This window comes from Octodon degus, unplaced genomic scaffold (genome assembly GCF_000260255.1).
Source record: "Octodon degus isolate 3935 unplaced genomic scaffold, OctDeg1.0 scaffold00020, whole genome shotgun sequence".
Lineage (NCBI taxonomy): Eukaryota > Metazoa > Chordata > Mammalia > Rodentia > Octodontidae > Octodon > Octodon degus.
In genome coordinates, this window is record NW_004524596.1 from 8,062,539 (window position 1) to 8,083,237 (window position 20,699).

A 20,699-nucleotide genomic window follows, 5' to 3' on the forward strand; every position below is an offset into this window, starting at 1 on the left:
GTTGTGGCTGTGTGCTCCACTTCTTTCTGCTGCAGGCGTTAGAGTTGAACCCTTTGTGTCTGTCTCTCTGGCAAGATGTTCTGCTCCTGAATCAGCTGGGTGGGTCTTGTCTCTAGCCTCTTTGCAGGGAGTTCTGCTGAAGGGTTCCCTGCTGGGCCTGCACTCTGGGTCGAATGAGGATCCGCGGGCCCTGGGTTGTCTCACTCACTCTCCGGGCCTGCGCTCTGGGTCTGTTCAGGATCCCGCGGGCCCGGGTCATTCATTTCCTATCTAATTTCTTAAGGAAAAATTCTTTACTATTTTAGCAGGCAGTGAATATGCTGCATGCTTTACATGTAATGGTCTAGAAGTGATGGCGAACCTTTAGTTTTCAGGAATGGACAGGTGTGGCCTGCGTGCCACAGGCCTAGCCCTGCTGGCTGGCTACTGGGTAAGAGAATGCACCTGGGCCTAAGTGCCTGGGACGGATCTGAGCTCTGTCAGTCACCACTGTGGCCCCGGCAATCTGTGCCTCAGTTTGTGAAATAAAATTGACAATACCTGCCTGTTTACACACTGTTGGTGAAACTGGGGATTGAACTCAGGCCCTTGTGCTTGCCAGGGAAGTGCTTATTCCACTGAGCCATCTCCCCAGCCCCTACCCATTATTTTGTACAGCACATACTTTCACCTCCCTGCTAATATTGGTGAAAACTGATATAATCTATCTGTCCTTATTTCCTAGCTTCTACTGAAATTAGACACATTGGCAAACTAAACAATGCCACAAGGCCTGTAAACAGTTAATTCTTCTTTAAATTATTTGGTAAAGGGCCTCACTACACAGCTCGGACTTGTAGTGATCCTCCTGTCTCAGCCTTCCCAGAGTTGGGATTACAGGCATTCACCACCACTTCTGGTTTTGGGGCTGGCATGACATGCAGTTAGGGATTGAACCTGGGTCCTTGTACATGCCAGGCAGGTTGCTTAGACCACTGAGCAATATCCCCAGTCCCATTTTTCTTCTTGTAATATCTACATAACTAGAGGTAGCTTCAACTTCAGTGAAGATAAACTAAATTGTGTCTAACATTCGAGTGACTTTTTTTTGGGGGACGGGAAGTTGGTACTGGAAATCGAACTCAGGACCTTGCACTTGCTTGCCAGGCAAGTGATTGTGCCGCTGAGCTGTATCCCTGGCCTGAGAGACTCTCCTTTTGAGGGCATAAAGATCCATAATCCAAAGTTCTTAGTTCTTAGATGGAACGTAAAAATTTATTTTCTTTGAGTGAGTCTTGCTTGGGCTGGATTTGAATTCGTGTCTATCCTGCCTCAGTCTCCTGAGTAGCTGAGATTACAGACAAATCCCAATGTTCCTGGCTAGAAATCTGCACTTTCAAATGTCATTAAATATGAAGCTCTCCAAAGTAGGTGGTCTTTGGGCCATCCTCAGGAAAACTGATTTAATCTCCACCAGGGTTTTCATGTTAGGGTGCAAATCAGAATAATTTTTATAATTTTATGAAAATAAAGGCTACTGGTATTCATTACCCCCAAAGAGTATGATCTCAGGGATTCTTAAGTCTGTGGTTAACATACAGGCTATATATTTTATTTTTTCGAAAATATTTCTAGGCACTTGACAGTTAAATGTGATGATTAACTCCTTTTTAGATAGGATGGCCCTTTATATAACTTAAAGGACGTGGAGACAGGAAAAAACAGTGGTCTAGAGAAAGGATCAATAACCTTGACAATGAATGCTAAAAACAAAATCGTAGTTTCTTGAAAATCTTTCCCATGAATCTGTTTTTCAGCAAAATGATGATGTTATTTTAGAAAAGATGCCTGAGAAAAACAATATACCCAACTGCTGTGACAGCAGCATCTGTACAACTTCAGACATGGCAATGATCTGAAGTTCAGGTGAAAGACGGAGGTCTTGGTGGTAGGTAGGAGCAGAACAAGCGGTAGAATGGCCTCCTAACTGCCCAGCCCGGTTTTTCCTGCTTATTCTGTTCCTTACCTCCAGAAATGCAATTCCGAGCACCCTTCCTTTTTGTTTTCAACTCAGGTGATGGTAAATTATTTTCTGTAAAAGGCCAGGGAGAAACATTTTCAGCTTTGCAGGCCTAGACTTTCTCTGAAACCACTCAGCCCTAAGGCTGAAGCACAAGTGCAGCCAGTCGAGGGCTGTGCTGAAGCAAAGCTTTGGCCAAAGAGGGCGGTGGGCGGGGATGGGCTGGGGACCGCAGGAACCGAAGCACTATACTGAACTGATTTTCAGGATCAGAAGATTCTATAAAAGATGCCCTTTCCTCAAGTGGGGGAATATTATTGCTTCATGAAATTGAAATCACAAATCAAATATAAATGACTTGAGGGACCAGAATTAGGTCCTTAAGGAGATTTTTCCTTAATATATTTTAGTGTTATTATGTACAGAGTAAGCCAGACGACAAGCTACTACTATACAACAGTGTATTAAAAAATGTGTTTATTTTACACTATGTACAATCAGGAACATATTTAAAACCATCATCAATTAAAATAAATGAAGACCATGAATCACAATGTCGTTTGTTCTTAGTGTGTAATATACTCACATTAAAATATAAAGAACATACACCAAAATGATCCATAAGTGTGAATTTGCTAAACTTGGTTTATACATTCCACTGGAAAAAGGAATACAAAGTGACTTTAAACAAAACTAAGTTCCTGTGATGCGTAGTAACTATTATATTGTTTGTATGAGGTAGTAACTAAATTATTTTGGCCATGTGTTAATATTCTAAATCAAAAGAAATAGGAAAGTAATCATAAAATATGGGCAACGAAAGTAAGCATTCCACCGGAAACCTGAAGCGCTTCACTCCATGGAATGTTATAGCTCCTCAATGTGATTATACGGAACACGTGCGCGGACTCCGCTGCGAGCTTGCTTCCTGTGCACGCCTAGCGGCAGTGCTGCAGCATGGTGCCGCTATTCTGTGATTTCAAATCTTTTCAAAGACATTTTAAAGCAAAGACAAGCAACCTTACAAGATTTCTGCTTAAATATAAAAAGATCAGTTACTACAACAGGTGGTTAATTGCTTTTTCCATATAGAAAACAATCCACATATATTTAGAAAAGAAGTTGTGGCGCCGGCCGCACGCCGACAGCGTCACAGCTCACTTCTGTGACTCGACGTATCACGCATCAATACTCTGTGCAAATATAAACACCAGTGTACTTGCATTAAAATTAAAAACAAGATTATAAAATGATTACAGTCTCCATTACAATTTTAAAAGTTATAAGATTTATATTCATATTACTAAATTACATACAATAAAAAATACAATAGTGTTAAAGTACTGTTTCATTGCCAGCATCCTGTTTCATAATACAACCACACCCATGAATATACTAAAGAATACTTAAAATATTAACCCCAATAGCATTTTCATCAACATTTACATCTGTACAGATAAGACATTTACTTGTACATCTCATAAAAGTACATTATCTACATAAAGTCTTAGTGTATGTCTTTAGCAATATTAAGTTTCACAGAAAAATACTGCCTATATGTACAAAGATTACATAACAATGAATTAAGCACTTGTGTGGTTCAATATGCTAAATATATCCATACCACTTAAAACAAAAATTCTCCCATCTTGTCTCATGCCACAATAAATTACAAGTAACTGAAGCCAGGTTACTGCAGCTTTTGTACAGCTTCGAGCATCCATTAATGTTGCAGTGGTAGTGTTCGCTTCTTCGATAGTTAACTGTCAAAGCACAATATATTTCAGTAACTGTTCTCATGACCTGCCAGGATGTATAAATTGCTGTTTGCAGTAGGGTTATCAGTTGGCCTACTTTCCAAAACCACGACCCTAAAAGTAACGAAAGAAACATAGAACGAGAAAGTTATTCTTGAAAACTAGTGTTAGAAAAAATTTCCATTGTTTCTCTCTATGTGCCTGTACACATGCTGCTCATTTGATTTATGGACAGGAATAACTCGCTGTTGTAACTGAACAGCAGTTCTAGCTCTGTATAGTAATCCTATAGCCTGCCCACTCCCTCCCCACCTCTAAGCAAATATTCTAAGAGTTGGGAGGGGTAGAAATTGATGTTAGGAATAATTTGTTGGAACTTAATTTTTCTTATAAATTCTAAAATGATTTGCAAGAATCAGGTGAATCAGAATAGAACTCCAAAATTTTACTTGATACTGAAGTCAGAAAGTTCTGTGAATATATGATTTTCCTCTTTCTTATGTTGTAAATCAGATATAGTTTTAAAACTACAATGTTTTAAACATAGTACTGAACAAATTTCAATTCTCTTCAAGAGAGACCAGTTTCACCCTGGATTTAGAAAACACACATAATACTACACATTTAATACAATTCATTTTCATACCTGTCAGATCCAAGCAGCCTGAAAATTCTTGTGTTATCTGAAATTTCCTGTGTTACCTGTTCAATTAAAATATAAATTTATTTCCTGAAATTAAAGATATGAAATTTTATATGGGCATTTCATTATAACTTTACAGAAAATAACATAATTCCTAGGATGGAAAAATGTCCCTGGGTGACTATTCACTGTCAGCTTCTGTGTCCTTTTGTTTGTCCAGGAAAAAAATGTGACTAATTTGAAATTAAACATATAGTACAGGTGAAGAAAACTGCTTGTTAGATTACAGAATTTCAGGAAAAAATTTAAAGAAAAGCAGCACTGAGTCCATTTTATTCATCTGAAATCTGTCATCATTCATGTTAATACTAACAGCGGAGCTACTGGCAGAGCAAGCCACTTAGATCTAGTTCTTGCATTTAAAGGCTGCTGTGCAGTATAACAGGAACTACTTTTAAAAGCCAGACATGGCTTAAGCCTGAATTCCCACTTATTAGCATGACACTGGACAAGGCATGCAATTTGTTGGAACAGTCTGCCTCCTGCAAAGTGGAGAGCAAGGACCCACCATACAGCAGCGCTCTGCAGTGTCCACAGAAGCATAAGGCAGCAGCACAAGGCCTAGCGAACACGCCGGCCCCCCGTGATGCCTCTGCTCCTCTGACCAGTGCTGCTGAGCTGTGCACTGTTCTCCTCTCCCTGCTCATTCTCTCAGGTGATTCTGACACCACCTCTGAGCGGGGAGCAGGCACACTGGAATCACTGCTAGAAACGTGGCAGCAGCAACCTTTCTCCAGTGTTGTTACAGAGCAGGTACTAGGCCACACACTTCCGGGCTTCATCTCATTCCATCTTAACTCACGGATGAAAACACACAGGTGCAGAGACGTTGAAGTGACATGCCAGTCACTGAGCTATTGACCAGCAGGCTTAGACCTGAACTTGTGGGTCTCATTTCTAGAACTGTTTCCAATCACTGAACTACACTGCTTGCTGTTAGGAGAAATGCTATTACTTGGTAGAAGAAATGGTCAACAGAACAAAAATGAGTTATTTCTTTGCTTGAGGCATCTGGATCTGAGGTTTTCCTCTCCTTCCAATGATCAAGTAGTATTTGGTTTTATTTTTTCTTTAATTAACTTATTTATTTGGTACAGGGTCTTGCTACACAGCTCAGACTTGCAGTGATTCTCCTGTCAGCCTCCCCAGTGCTGGGGATTACAGGGATGTGCCACTACACCTGGTTTCAGGGCTGGCATGGCCTGGGTATTGGGCATTGAACCTGGGTCCTTGTGCTTGCCAGGCAGGTGCTTTGGCTGCTGAGCCATCTCCCCAGACCCTTGCCAAGTAATATTGATCAGCCTGTGGTTACTGGAAGAATTTCTGGTGATTTTAATATTCTAGGGGTCAAGCAGTATATGTCCTATTCACATTTACAGCTTTGACACTTTCTTAGCATAAATGTTGAACTGAACTAAATATGTCACATGACTTAAATTGTTCCTTTAAGGTAGGAAGTTAAGGCTAGTAAAAAGAGGCAAAGAATCTTAAAAACACCCAGCGACTAAGGATAACAAACAGGAAGCAAGCTGGCTCCGAGAGAAAAGTAGAATTCTTGGTCCTCACTGGAAAACAGGTAGATAAGGTTTCTCAGGATAGAGAGCACATGCACTGAAGCTGTCCGAGAAATGAGATTAGTGGCTCTAAAGTGTGTGCTACTAGACTGAACATGGTAACAATAAAGTTAGTAAATCAAGTATCACTGGTAATGTTTAGTAATTTCCCAAAGTTAAAAGAATAATTTGAAGTAGATTTGATAATGTCTGTGACTATTCACAATTTTATTTAAGACAGCTGTTATTGGATGGTGGCGCCTGGCCCCAACTCCTGCCTTGCCCTACCAAGTATCTGGGACTAGAGGTATGTGCCACCATGCTGGACTTCTAGTTAAGGGGCAGGATTTTAAAAACATCACTTACCTCATTAGACCTGAAGCTTCTACCTTGCATTCCATGTTTCCAGAAAGCTAGCACACTGTCTTGTAGACAAACTAGCAGGCAAGAACAGCTAAATTACTGTTAATAGTACAAAAGTTCAACTGATAAGCATTTAGCCCTCTATCTTAGACAGTAAGTAATATTTCAACTAATACCTCATGCCAGCTATTGTACATTTATGTGACTTTGCTATATTTGGAATTTTAAAAATATACTATACAGAGTATAATCGTCTTTTTGGTAAAATATTCACTGAAAATATTTGTTACATACTCTGTTTTGATAAAATAACGAATTTAAAAAGTAAAATACTACAAACATATAGAACACAGATTAATAGCATAAAAATACACATGTATCAATGAATTATCAAATCCTAACATTCTTCCATCTTTGCTTGATACTTTAAATAAAAACAAATTGAGTGCATCCCCCTACAGATCTGATCCCTGGTGCCATTTAGGCCTTTCTTCCTAAGATAATCATTATCATAAGTTTGCATTTATCATTCTTATGCATACTATTATTTCTACACCCTAAGTTTACATTATTAGTATAAGCTTTATTCCAAATGTCATACATAAGGTATGGTGATTTTTAGTTCCACTTGTTTTTTATTATTATAAATAAGGCTGCAATAAACATTGTTGTGCTTTTTTTTTTTTTTTTTTTTTTTGAGATAGGGTATCACTTATGATTTAGACTGGTCCTGAACTCACTAGGTAGCCCGGTTGGCTCTTAACTCCCAGAGATCTACCTGCCTCAGTCTCCTGAGTGCTGGGATTACAGGTGTGTGCCCCGATAGCTGGATAATTTTCTTGAAAATATGTACTTTCTCTCAGGTAAAACACTTCATTCTTGAAATAGTGGGGCACAAAACTGATACATAAATAAGGCAAAGTTTAGTTGTGACTTTTATTTTTTGATACACTATTATTATTTTTTTAGTACTGGAGATTGAACTCAGGACTTTGCGCTTGCCAGGCAGGCACTTACGTGACTGAGTTATGTCCCCAGCCCCTATTATTTTTTTTGGATACAGCACCACCTGCTGACCAGCGATCGGTTCCCACCAAAGCACAGCGTCTTCAGTTTCCCCTCACAGGCCTACTTCTGAGGCTTCCTTTCCTCTCCCACTCTTCTAATTCTTAAATGCCTGTCTTTGTTTTCTGAGCCAGCGTCTCACTACAAACTCACGCTAGCCCAGGATGGCCTCACACTTGTGGCAATCCTCCTGCCTCAGCCTTCCAAGTGCTGAGACTACAGACGAGTGCAGCAGGCCTGGCAATGCCTGTCTTAGTAACTATGGTTTTATAGAAAGTTTCAATACTGACCAGGGAAAGTATCTGTCAACATTTTACAACTTGTGGTCTTTGGCATTTGTACATGAATTTTAAGATGAATTTACCAAGTGGTACAAAACACTGTTGGGATTTTTAATGCAAACGCACTGTGTTTGTGGACTAATGTAAAGAATTGACAGCTTTTTCATGCTGAGTCCATGGATATGATGTAGTTCTTTGATTGTTCAAATGTTACTTTATGTCTTTAAACAAAAATCTGGAATTTCTTAGAAATTACTGTAAACATGTTTTGATAACATTTCTCTCCCTCCCCCTTGCTTTGCTGCCCAAGCTGTCTAAAAACTCCTGGGGCTCCAGAAATCCTCTCATCTCAGCCTTCTAAGTTTATTTTTAAGTGTATCTCTACTGTGATTACGAAAGTCATCTTCTTTCCTATTAAAAATTTCAGATTGTCTAGGAAAGCTATTCATTTCTGGTACTCATATCTAGCATGAATCTCTTCATAGTTCTAGTAACTTAAAGATTCTTATATTCTATGTAGATACCATGCCATACTACAAGAAAAATAAAATTTTTTAAACTTTTTCTAACCTTCCCACTCTTCTTCCTTAACAAGACAGTGTAATAATAGCAAACATTTTTGTCTTGTTCTCTGCTTCAATAAGAATAATTCTGACCTTTAAACATTAACATCTAGGCTTTGCTAGATGACAAAGGACATTTTCTTCTACTTCTCTTTTTTATTGGTACCAGGAATCGAACTTAGAAACTTGCACTTGCCAGGCAGGCACTATAAGCTATATCCCTAGTCCCTTCCTCTGTTTCTAGTATGTTCAATGTTTTTCAAATTTGTGGGCTTTTTATTTTTTAAGGATAGGATCTTGCGGTGCAGTTCAGGCTGGCCTTGGACTCACTCTGTACCCCAGGCTGGACTAGAACCCATAGTGATTCCTCCTGAGTGTGGGATTACAGAAATGCACCAGCACGCCTGGCTGTTTTCAAATTTATACATCATTTATCATTAATAACTTAGATTACATTGAAAGCTTTCTGTACATTTATTGGTATCACATGACTTTTCTATTTAACCTTGAGTAAAGCAAAATGTGCCATGTTACATAAATATATATTTTGAGTTGATCCGAACTTGTGGCATTGCAGCCTGAGCCTCTTCCGTAGCTGGCTGGAATGGAGGTGGGTGCCTGCGCTCCGCCTGTACACATCATGCAGAACTACCCTTGTCTTCAGGGAGAAAGCCTACTGGTAATACGGCATTCTATCTGCTAATATTTAAGATCTTTAGAAGTCTATTTTCAGAAACTAGATTACACTTTCCCCTTGGACTAATCTAGTTTGAATTTAGCAACAATTTTAAACACTGCTTTACTGAGAATTCTCTGTCTACCATCTGTAGCAATCTAAATGGGACACAGATTCTCTTTTCCCTTGCAGGATGGAAAATAATCATCTATAAACGACAATGCTCTTAGCTGTTGTCACCACCAGCGGCCCAGCTGTACTCCACTACACCGAAGTCCCGAGACCTGTGGACTCCAGGCCTGTATACTACGGTATTTTCTGAGGTTCATCTTGTTTTTTACTCAGGCCATGTCTTTCTAAGCATGGATTCCACTCTAACCCCTTGACCAGATCATCATGTTTTAGAGGAAAAAAATTTCAGCTGAAGAAGTGAGGAAAACAGAAACACAAATAACACACATTAGCCCCTGGTCTTATCCCCCCTCCCTGCCCACCCTCATCTATCTGGAGAGATATATGTATACAAATACCTTTATTTTACTTGTAAAGGCAATCAGAACAGTTCTATAATCATTCTTTTTCCCAGCACCACCCTTTATATGATTATTTTCACTTTATTTTTCTTAAATAGCATTACTTTAGAATACTGATTTAGTTAAGAATCCTTTTCCAGAAAAAAACTCTAAGAAAAATGTAAAAATGGCAAAACACATATTTTATATATTTAAATGCTCTGCCCAGCAAATAATAACAGGAAAAACACAACAGGATGTATACTAATTAAAAAAAATATTTTATTTATTTACTACAGGGTCTTGCTGTGCAGCTTGGATTCATAATGATCCTCCTGTCTCAGCCTCCCCAGTGCTGGGATTACAGGTGTGTGCTACCAGCCTGGTTTTGGTGGGCAGCTCAGCACAGGGCTGGCACGGCAGGTGGTACCAGGGATTGAACCCAGGTCCTTGCACTTGCCAGCCAGATGCTTAGACCACTAAGCTATCTCCCCGGTCCCTATATTAAAATTTTAAAACACTCGAAATAATGAATATTTCTTTGGAAAATGCCAAATCTATAAAGAAGGTAATATTATTTGCACTCAAATTATTAAAGCTATTTTAGGAAATGTGTAAGATGAAGGCTGCTCTGGTTGGCATCTCAGGCCCTCCAAGAGCCTTGTGTGCTCATGTGGAGCTCTGGGAAGGTGAAAGGGTGAGGGCAACATAAGGTGACTTGTGGTGGAAAAGTGGGCCACAGGGTACAAGCTGAGCCAGAAGATGCGTCTCCCCTCCGAGTGCTACGAGGTGAGCTGTCCTGGCCCGCACACACTGCCCGCCAGGCGAGGACTGCCCAGAGGGGCTGTGAGCCCAGACAAACCTCTCCTTCTTAAGCTGTAGGTGCTGGGCATTTTGTGCAGTGAGGAGGAGACTGACTAAGACAGACGGACAGTAACCTCATAGTACTACATCTTGTATTATGAAACTTCCTTAATAATGTACACTTGTAATTTCAGACAATTACCACATAAATTATTTTAAGCAGTTCATAATGCAAAGGAATGTAGAACTGGCTCACCTATTGATTCAATCTGGAAATCAAAAGTGAGTTCTGATGATAATTTCCTGCTAGATTTTAGTCTTCCTTGGAGATTCACAATTTTTATACAACCTAGGGAAAAACAAAAGTTTTTCAGAAACTAAGATAAAAGAGACTCTTATTAAAATAAGATGCTCAAATAAAAACTTACAGTCCAAGCATACAAGGATGGTATCTCTCTCTAGCTGGGTTACGTGAGTCACACTTGCCTGTGGGGTATCTACAATATGAAGAAAGCTTGATAAACTTAAGAGAAAACCATGACATTACAGCACAGAGACATTAAAAGAAACAAAAACAAACAAACAAAAAGCACTCTGAGCACTACTGTATTTGAACTGCACAGATATCTCTTGCAGTATATGTCTAGTGCTGGGCCAGGCTACTTGCATTTTAATGCTGCTCAACAGAGAACTGTATTGTAAATATTAAGACTTCTTAATTCTGTTGGTGATGAAATTATTTTTAATTATAGTTGAAACCAGGAATCTAGTCATCTACATTACGGCTATAAGTGATTTCTGATTTTACACTCCCAAGGCCAGAACTGCACTTTGTACAGCCTTACATGCTGGTGCTCAGCAAAGCAATAAATATGCATGGAATAAATGAAAATAAATGAATTAGAGAGCCAAACAAACTACTCTCAGTACAAACAAGATACTGAAAACATTTTGAGAAATATGAAATACTACTCAAATGCCAAGGAACATAGTTTCTGTTATAATGATGTATCAAAGTTCCTGCAAACTGAAAATGCTTAAACCACATGTTTTTTTATGAAGTGCAATCCAACCCCGCACGCCCAAAGCTCTGTGCTGATGCTGAGCTCCTGCCCTTGTCCTCCATGTGGGGAGAACAAGCATGATGGACAGAGTGCAGTCTACCCTGTCGGTTTTCTGCTTCCAGTCTGTAGCTAAAGCACCTTAGAACATCGAAGGACTACAGTATTTTGATTGTGTTACTACTGCAACTTACTAAGGTTAGAAGGACACTGAATTGGCTTTTGCCTGAAAGTCAGGCCAGCCATACTTCTATGGTTGTTTTGTTTGTTTTTGTATTTTTAGTAAGGGTCTACAGGGTCTCACTACATAGATCAGACTCATAGCGATCTGCCTGTGTTCAGCCGCCCAAGAGCTGGGATTACAGGCACGCGCCATCGCTGTCTCAGCGTGCCCTGGGAGTGGAGCCGGCATGGCAAGCAGGGGATCGAACCCCGGCCACTGCGTCGGCCTAAGCAGATGCTTTAATCTGGTGCTTTAATCCACTGAGCTATTTGGCCAGCCCACCTCTGCAGTTTTTTAAAAAATTGGTAAAAATGAAGAATCTGAACATACCTATATAATCTACCTTGGAAGAGGGCAGCCAGTTAATCAGTACCGGACAAAAAGCCAGGAAAATGAAGTTTTACTGATTGTAACACTTAGCTCCCAAGTACTTAGGTCACCTTTAAAAAGCACTGATGGCTGGTTATCACCCTCAATCTATTCTAATCAGACTGGAGGTGCGACTTGAGCTATCAGAAGTTTTCATCAGAATTGCTAGCTCATGACAAAATCCAACATATATATGTTGTGTTTTGCCAATGAAAGTGTTTTAAATGTGATTAGCTCTTCCCCCTTCCCCTCTCCCTTCTCCCCTTCCTTCCTTCCTTCCTTCCTTTTTTTTTTTTGTGGAAACTGGGAATCTAATTCAGGGTCTCTTGCTTGCCAGGTAGGCGCTGCGCTAAATCCCAGATCCCAAAGGTGATTTGTAGCTTTCTGTTTGTGTTTTTGTGTTTGGGTGCGAGGAACTAAACTCAGGAAACCAGGGATCTTGTGCTTGCCAGGCAGGCGCTGTGCCGCTGAGCTATATCCCTGACCCCTGAATTAGCTATTTTGAAGCAAGTCGCCCCTCCATCCAGTTTTCTGCTAGGTTGTTTGGGACTGTCTTTTCACGCAGCTTCCATTTGCTGAGAAATACAGCACATGTATGACATCAACGTCACAAACCTGATTCTGTAAACCAAGAAGAGGTAGAATTTGGATTGACAGTTTCAAACCGAACCACTTGGTTGAAGTCTCGCCCTTTACTGACGCCGACACACACTAGAGGGTATTCCTGCTCCGGAACGACCAGCATCTCGAACACCCGGAGGGGACACGGAATGGGGAAATCTATGTGCTGGAAGTAAGAAACAAAAGCATGGTTCATAAAGGCAAACACAGGCTAAATACTTTTGTGAGAACAGTCTTGAGAGTTTTTACCTTTATGAAGTATAAAAAAGAGCTCTCAAATATACAGCCTACTTATTGCCATGGTTGCTCAGGACGCACAGAAAAATCTAGGAAGTACCTTTCTAAAAATTGTAGGTTAACTGTAATTGTAAAAAATTGCAATTTAAAAAGTTTTGAAGTAATTTAGGACATTAGGGAATTTGGAATCACCGGTCCAACTCTCTTTTCTGACATGGAAAGTACAGGAACTGAGTGACTGGCCCGGGTCACTGGGCCAGTGGCAGTCTCCTGTCTCCTGGTTGGATGCTTCCTCAGTTACATCCTCTGCTTTCTACCAACCATCACACAGGGAGGAGAGATAGGGACAGCAATTAGAACAGGACATAACTCTGATAAGAGTAGAAGAAGAACCAAATAAAAATTTAGCCTCATATTTCAAGTGATTTTATTCAATAAATTAACCTATATACAATCTACTTCAATTTTATATGATTTTAAAATCTTTTTTTTTTTTTTTTTGCGGAACTGGGGATTGAACTCAGGCCCTTGTGCTTGCCAGGCAAGTGCTTACTCTACTGAGCTATCTCCCCAGCCCAGCCCCTAAAATAATACTTTATTGCTATACGAAGAATAAATTCACATGTTGTAGGTTTGGAAAAACTGAAAACAAAACTTTATTTTTATTTATTTTTTCTCTACAGGGTCTACAGGGTTTCACTACACAGATCGGACTCATAGTGATACTTCTGTTTGTAGCCTCCTAAGTGCTGGGATTATAGGTGCGTGCCACCATGCCCAGTCTCAGTCACAGTCTCAGTGCGCCCTGGGGGCAGGGCCGTCACAGCACGCTGGGAATGGAACCCCAGTCGCTGCGCCTGCCTAAGCAGGCTCTTTAGTCCGCTGAGACTGGCTATTTGGCTGGCTCAGAAAACACAACTTTACTAGCAATGAAGGAGTAAAACCATGATGAGATAGAGGTACCACCAGAATACCAGCAGGTAAGATTAAGAAGAATGACAAAAACTAACATCAGAGAGGAATAAAGGAATGGCCATGCACTGACGAAGGGTGCATATGCTGGTATAACTACGCTAGTCAAGGACATTGTCTTTCAATGCTGAGAATGTGCACTCCCTTAACATGACAGTAGTCCTCCTAGGCATACATTCTGGCTGACATGGGTACACATGCGCAGGAGAGACAGCAGGCTGTTCACGGCAAAACTGTTCAGAATAATCAAAGCTGAAATAAATGAAATCCCTATTACTAGACTGCATATAATTATGGTGCGCTCAATGTTATATACAGAGGAAAGCAATGCAATAATATTCTAATACAATACACTGGAAAATTATAGAGCAACGACTGTGTACAAACTACAGCTGTACCCAACAACTACATAAACAGCGCTGCATCAAAGGAGCCGGACACGAGTGTGTCCTGCTGGTTCCACTTCATAGTTTTGCAAAGCAGGTGATTTTTGAGAATTAGGTGTTCAGGGATACACGCACATACAGAAAAAGCAAAAGAAAAAACAAGGACTTTCAATTTTGAGGAGGTTCTTCACAAAGTCAACTAAAAAATGTTTTCTCTTGAACAATGCCTATTTCATTATGCATATTTAAATTGTACAAATAAATTAAAAGAAATCTATGAGGCATGGTGGTGTAAGCCTGTAATCTCAGCTACTAGTGAGGCTGTAACTTTGCATGGCCTTGTCTCAAAGACAAAGGGCTGGGGATGTAGCTCAGTGCTGTAGCACCTGACCAGCATACATAAGACCAGGTTTAATTCCTGGCACTGCAAAAAATAAAATGAATTAAAATAGATATGTATTAGAATGGTATAAGTGCCTTTCTTTTTGGTGGGGGTGGGGGTGATAGCAGGAATTGAACCCAGGGTTTTCATACTGAACTTCAACCCCAGGCCTTTCAATTTAGAGGTGTCTCACCAAGTTGTCCAGGATGGCCTCAACTGTGTGATCCTACGGCACCTGGTCTGTAGTTTATATCTTTTTGTGGCTCTTGTAAATGAATTTTATTTTCACTATACTTTTCAAATGGTTACTGCTAGTACATAACACAGCTACTGAGAATGGCTTATTTTTTATTTGGCAATTCATAAATCTTAAAGCAAACAAAAAGGTTTTAAAGTGCTGAAGACACACGGCCCTTGTGGCTGGCACACAAAGCTCTGTGTGCACCTGCTGTTCCTGCGGTCCTCCTGCCCCCAGCTGCCACGGCACCTCTACCCACAGGCATAGACAGCCCACCAACACTGCAAAGCACCTCTCTAGCTCTGCCACCACCTCGCCAACTGCTCTGGACACAATCTGTTATATTTTAATAAGGTAAAACAACTCAAAGAATTCTTTTTGAGATGTGACAAGAGTGATAAAGCAGAAATACAATATTTGAATACTTCAAGTACTATTCAGTTTCCATTAACAATGATGCCGTATATAAATCTTTTAATAAAAGATTTCTGTCCCATGATTTTAAAACTAAACATTCTCAGTGACTGAGAGCAGCTCCTTCATCTTACTCATTTGCTGCAATAAACAGCACTGTACTTAGCTTTACATATTGAGAAATTATGTATGCTGAGATCTTTACTTTTTAAATTTTTTATGATAAAAATATAATGTAATTATGAGGGCCAGCCAAATAGCTCAGCGGATTAAAGTGCCTGCAAGCAGGCACAGGGGCTGGGGTTTGATCCTGGGGCCTGCTTGGCCAGCCCCACCCCTGTGGCCTGCTGAGACAGTGGCATGAGCCTGTAATCCCAGCTCTTGGGAGGCTGTGAACAGGCGGGTCACTATGAGTCCGATCTAGTAGTGAGACCTTGAACACCCTGTAGACCCTTCCCTAAAATACAGAAAAAAAAAAAAAAAAAATATATATATATATATATATATATATATGTGTTTATATATAGTCTAATCAAATGAAAACTGTCAGAAATGTTACCAAGAGAAAGAATGTGGAAAGCATAAGAATGTTGTTGAGCATACGTAAGAGTCACAGTAAAAAAAAATCATAAATACTACCAGGAATAATGCAGATATATGAACAAAATATACTTACAGAAGAATAGGAAACAGAAAAAGTAATGAAACAGATATAGAAAGGGAAATTTCCCTAGCAAGCTCAAGAGCCTGAGTTCAATCCCCAGTTCCACAAAAAATAAATAAATAAATAAAAATAAAGAAGAAAAGGAAGCTAAGATGAAGGGGGTTTCAGGCAAGGGGCAGAGTAGGAAGGCCTCAGGAGATCTACAGGTAGAATGCTATTGTGAAGTCCACTAGCTCAGAATGCCAGCAATAGGCCTAGCACTAGCAGAGCCAGGCCAACCTTCCTGGCACTATGCATCTGAAGAGAGGCCATGGATAGGTCATTTTTAAGCTTTCCATGCTTTTAAAATACATACTGCCTCCTGTATGCTTTTGATATCTAAAATTCCTTTGAGAAAAGATATTTTATTATGCATGAGAATGAATAGTTTCATATATCACATAGCAAATAAAATCCATATTAAGGTTTAATCAATCTATCAGTATATATGAGTATACAATGAAATTTTTTCTTTTCAATAAAGTTAGAAATGAAAGAAGCAGGAAGGACTATTTATTTGCAGAACTGGAGATTGAACTCAGGCCCTTGCGTTTGCCAGGGAAGCAGTTATTCTACTGAGCTATCTTCCTAGCCCCTCAGGACTATTTAAAATAGACTGAAGGGCCAGCCAGACAGCTCAGCGGATTAAAACACATGCTTAAGCAGATGTAGGGGCTGGAGGTTTGATCCCTAGTCTGCTATGCCATTCCCGCCCCTGGGGTGTGCTGAGAGGGTGAATAAGACTGGGCGTAGTTGCACACGCCTATAGACCCAGTGCTTGGGAGGCTGAAAACAGGAAGGATCACTAGGAGTCTGATCTGTGTAGTGAGACCCTGTAGGCCCTGTACTGAATATATTAAATAAATAAATAAGTAAATTAGATTGAAAAAGAAAAGGAAAGGATAAGAGGACAGAATTGGATTGCAGAAAAAAAAAACCACACACTCCATCTAGGATACAGCTTCCTTTTGTCAAAAAGCAAGAACAATGTGGAGCTAAGAAGAAAATAAGTTTTGCTAAAAATTGGCTGTACTTAGTAGGTCTACTGAAGAAAAATTATGAGGCCCTGTGTTCCTCAGCTTTTTGTTTAAAGAATTTTTTCAGTGAATTTATTTGTGGAATTAATACCTCAATATGTTTTTTTTTTTTTTTTTGGTGGTGCCAGGAATTGAACTCAGGACCTTGCCAGGCAAGCACTTATTCCACTGAGATATCTCCCCAGCCCTCAATATGTTTTAAATTCTTGAAATTACTTTTTTATCCCTTAAGTTCCAGCTAAGCTTGAGGTTAATACTAATGTTAAAACTAAGAATAGATTCCTTAGCCATGTACAAGATTTTAAATTATAGGAAGTCAATACTTTAAACATGAGCGTTCAATATAGAATTTAGAATGTCACTCCAATTATATTCTGACTCCAATTTTTATTGGCAGACAAATGCTTATGAAATAAGACTTACTCTATCTCTTAATAGCAAAGAAAATAACTTTTAGAAATTCATTTCCTGTTTCCTTGGTGTAAATGAGACTACATGTATTTTACGTTAGCTTTTCCTCAAAATATAAGGCATAGCTGAGAAATATTATACATTTTAAAGACTATTCATTAATCAAAGATTCTGGAGAAACCAAAAACCTCAAACCCAAAATATTCACCAGATCTGCAGGGACAGATAGGTGGGTAAGTAACCAAAGTAAATGACTTCCCTCTCCTTGTGGTTGTCCCTCGCCCATCTATGGCAAAACACTAACCTGTGGGTGGTTTTTCTGCTGTGATGGACTGTGATGGATCGACAAACAACAGACTATGTTCAAAACCACACTTACCAATCCGTTAGCACCCTATTTTTGACATGAGGCTACGTATGCAAGACAGTCACATTTCTGATCCCCACTGCCTTTACCCTTATGTTTCTAGCTTCTTTGTTTCTAGCTTCTTTCAAAACTTTCATCAGGCCAAATGAGCTCCTTACAATTAAGCAGATTTTCAATACTCTGCCATATGCACCAAAAATCATCAAATTAGCTTGAGAATTAACTAAAAAAAGTGTTTTCTTTTGAAGTACAGAAAAATTGACAATTAGGCTTTCATACTAAGAATATCAGAAGCTGAATTTCATGCTTACCTTAATCAACATAAATTTCTGCATGGGTTCAACCCATTCTAATAGAACAATGCTAGTCTGAAGCGCCCCACATAGGTATTTATGGCCTGTGTAAGGATTTCTCACTGTCAAGGCAAAAAAGTAAACATGAGTTCTACTATCCTTAAAATCATAGCTACATGCTCTAAAAAACAAAACAAAACACCTGGCTGCCAGTTCTAATTTAATCAGATAACAAGGCAAAAAAGAAATACTTTTCAGGTAATAGCATGACATGCCCGCATCACTTACAGGACTTTGTATGCACACATGAAACTGCTTGTTGTTACAGGGTTAGGGGTTAGCAGGGAAGTTAGCTGAGGTTGCAACATATGGTCAAAGTAAATCTGAAGGGAAGTAATCAGATAGATAGAATATACACATTCCAGTGGCTCACAGAGTGTTCTGATAGTACTGTTCTAAGGCAATAAGGTTTGGTTCTAAAAATAAAACACTTTTCTATCTCCTCCCTTTTAATGAATCTCTTATGGTTGATAAAAACATGGCACACAATCAGAATCTTATCATACAAATTTACAAGTAATAAAATTGAATTGTTTCAGATTTTGTGATTTTCTTTACTTAAAAAATGAAGTAATTATACTTGGAGTAAAGAATTTTTAAGAAGTATGAAAAGGGCAAAAGCAGTATAACCCTTAAGCTTCACATTAAGTTTGAAAGAGACACAGGAAATTAAGTTGTAAGAAAAACCTGCTCCATTTCACATGTGGAATCAAGTTAGGCTGCTGAAACTTTCAACAGAGACTCAAACCACCATGTCATCTTCCTCAGACCCAACCAGCTACTTTGCTTGTGTCTTGCTGGCAAGGTCTTACCATCCCGCCAGTCTGGTTTCAAGGTCCTGGCTATCTCTAAGGTATCTTCTCTTCCTCTCCCCTCCTCCTCTCACTGTTCTGCCTCAGGACTTTCGTCCTCATTGTGAATAAAGCTTATGCTCACATATGGCCTCTCATTTTCTCCACTTGATCTAGACACACTCATCTACTGTTATTCTCCTCTTCTCTTTGATACCAGGAATCGAACTCATGACCTCACTTGCCAGTCAGATGCTGTGCTGCTGGGCGGTATCCCTGGCCCTGTTATTCTCTGTATAACCTAGATACAGTTAAACTGGAACAGTCTACATTTATTATGTAAACTTTATGGTTCTGGGTTTTTTTTGCTTCCACATGTTTATATGATTTTATCTCCAGCCATTCATAAGGAAGTTAAATTCTTTTGAGGTCCAGCTCCAGTGTAACTTTTTTTAGTGGCCTAACAGAGGGTGATCAAAAGATACAGTAAATGTTTCAATTTTAACAACACTTATTACAGTAATTAATGACATTGTTATTAATCTCCCTCCAAATACTTTACCTTCTTTCAAACACACTTCGCCCATCATTTTTGTCAGCAGTTCTGAAGGTCCTCTCTTTCATGCTTTCACAAAGTATGATAAAAAATATGGTGCTGCTGAGTGTTCTCCAACTTAAGAAAGGCTATGAAAACATCCCCGTCCACCTTATTCATCAGATCTGGCCCTTGTATCATCTGGCTCTCCCCAAAGTCAAAATGATATGACAGAGAAGTGTTTAGTTGGATTCAGGAAATCGAGGCAGCCACAACAGCACAACTAAAGATATGAAAGGAGACTTTAAGAACTGCTTCAGAAAGTAGCAAGGATAATGGGATAAGAGTGTTTGAAGTGAGGAGGAGTATTAAGAAAAGGACTGATAGCAATATGTCTTATTAGAATAATTAAAAAAAATTAAAAAATCTTTTATTTCGTGCAGGGTTTGGACTCGGTGATCTTCCTGTGTCAGCCTCCCCAGCACTGAGATTACAGGTGTGTGCCACCATGCCTGGTTTCAATGGCTGATATGGTGCACCCAGGGTTCTGGGCTGGCATGGCATGTGGTACTAGGGATCAAACCCAGGTCCTTGCACTTGCCAGGCTGCTGAGCTATCTCCCAAGCCCCTGTAATAATTTTTTTTAAATGGAAAAATGCGTTTATTTCTAATGTAACCAAGCTGGGGAGGGCAGCTACTCTGCCCCGCCTCCCTCGAACTTGCAGATTCTCCAATTTATCCCGAGTGTAAAACACAAGCCAGGTAATAATCATTTGTAGACTGAGCCAAGCCCTGGTCATAGTACTCACTGCTCCTTGTCTCAGGCTTGGTAGTGGCTTTTATTTAAATTTTTTTTATAAAGTAAATATTTACCATATTTTTACATCATATTGCATATGCTTATAGTTGTTTTCACATTATACCTGGTAGTGGTGACTTATATGACTAGTAATGGAAGAAAACCATTTTTTGTTTCAGCTACAAGTCAACTAGTTATTACGAGAGCTCGGAGACTGTAACTTTCATGCCTCATGCACAGGGCATAATAATACATGCTGAATAAGTGACATCTCACATGTCATTACTAAGCAGAAGGATGAATGGCAAGCCCTTTGGAGAACACAGTGTAATGAACTGAATAACAAAGCCCACTTCTCTTTATTCATTTATCCAGTCAACAGATTATTTGTTAAGCATCCATTATGGGCAAGGTGCTATATTAGGTTTAGTCCACACAGGGCTATAAAGGCCAAGAAATTTATTTTACTTAGGGCTAAAAATACTGGAAGAATGCTTTAGGGTAGGACTGTTTTGCAGTACAGT

General features: G+C 39.5%; 1 protein-coding gene across 2 annotated transcripts in view; it reads right to left on the bottom strand.

Moving 5' to 3' along the window:
* Positions 1–2,461: 2,461 nt before the first annotated feature.
* The window catches only part of Map4k3 (mitogen-activated protein kinase kinase kinase kinase 3), a 202,518-nt gene continuing 184,280 nt past the window's right edge, over positions 2,462–20,699 (bottom strand). For both annotated transcript variants that reach the window (XM_004627636.2, XM_004627635.3), the window contains 7 exons: positions 18,009–18,112; positions 12,545–12,716; positions 10,705–10,773; positions 10,533–10,625; positions 6,379–6,449; positions 4,403–4,458; positions 2,462–3,870 (listed from right to left, as the gene is read on the bottom strand). In XM_004627636.2, the coding sequence (XP_004627693.1) occupies positions 3,783–3,870; positions 4,403–4,458; positions 6,379–6,449; positions 10,533–10,625; positions 10,705–10,773; positions 12,545–12,716; positions 18,009–18,112 (653 nt within the window). In that variant the 3' untranslated portion in view covers positions 2,462–3,782. The remainder of the gene's footprint in view (positions 3,871–4,402; positions 4,459–6,378; positions 6,450–10,532; positions 10,626–10,704; positions 10,774–12,544; positions 12,717–18,008; positions 18,113–20,699) is intronic.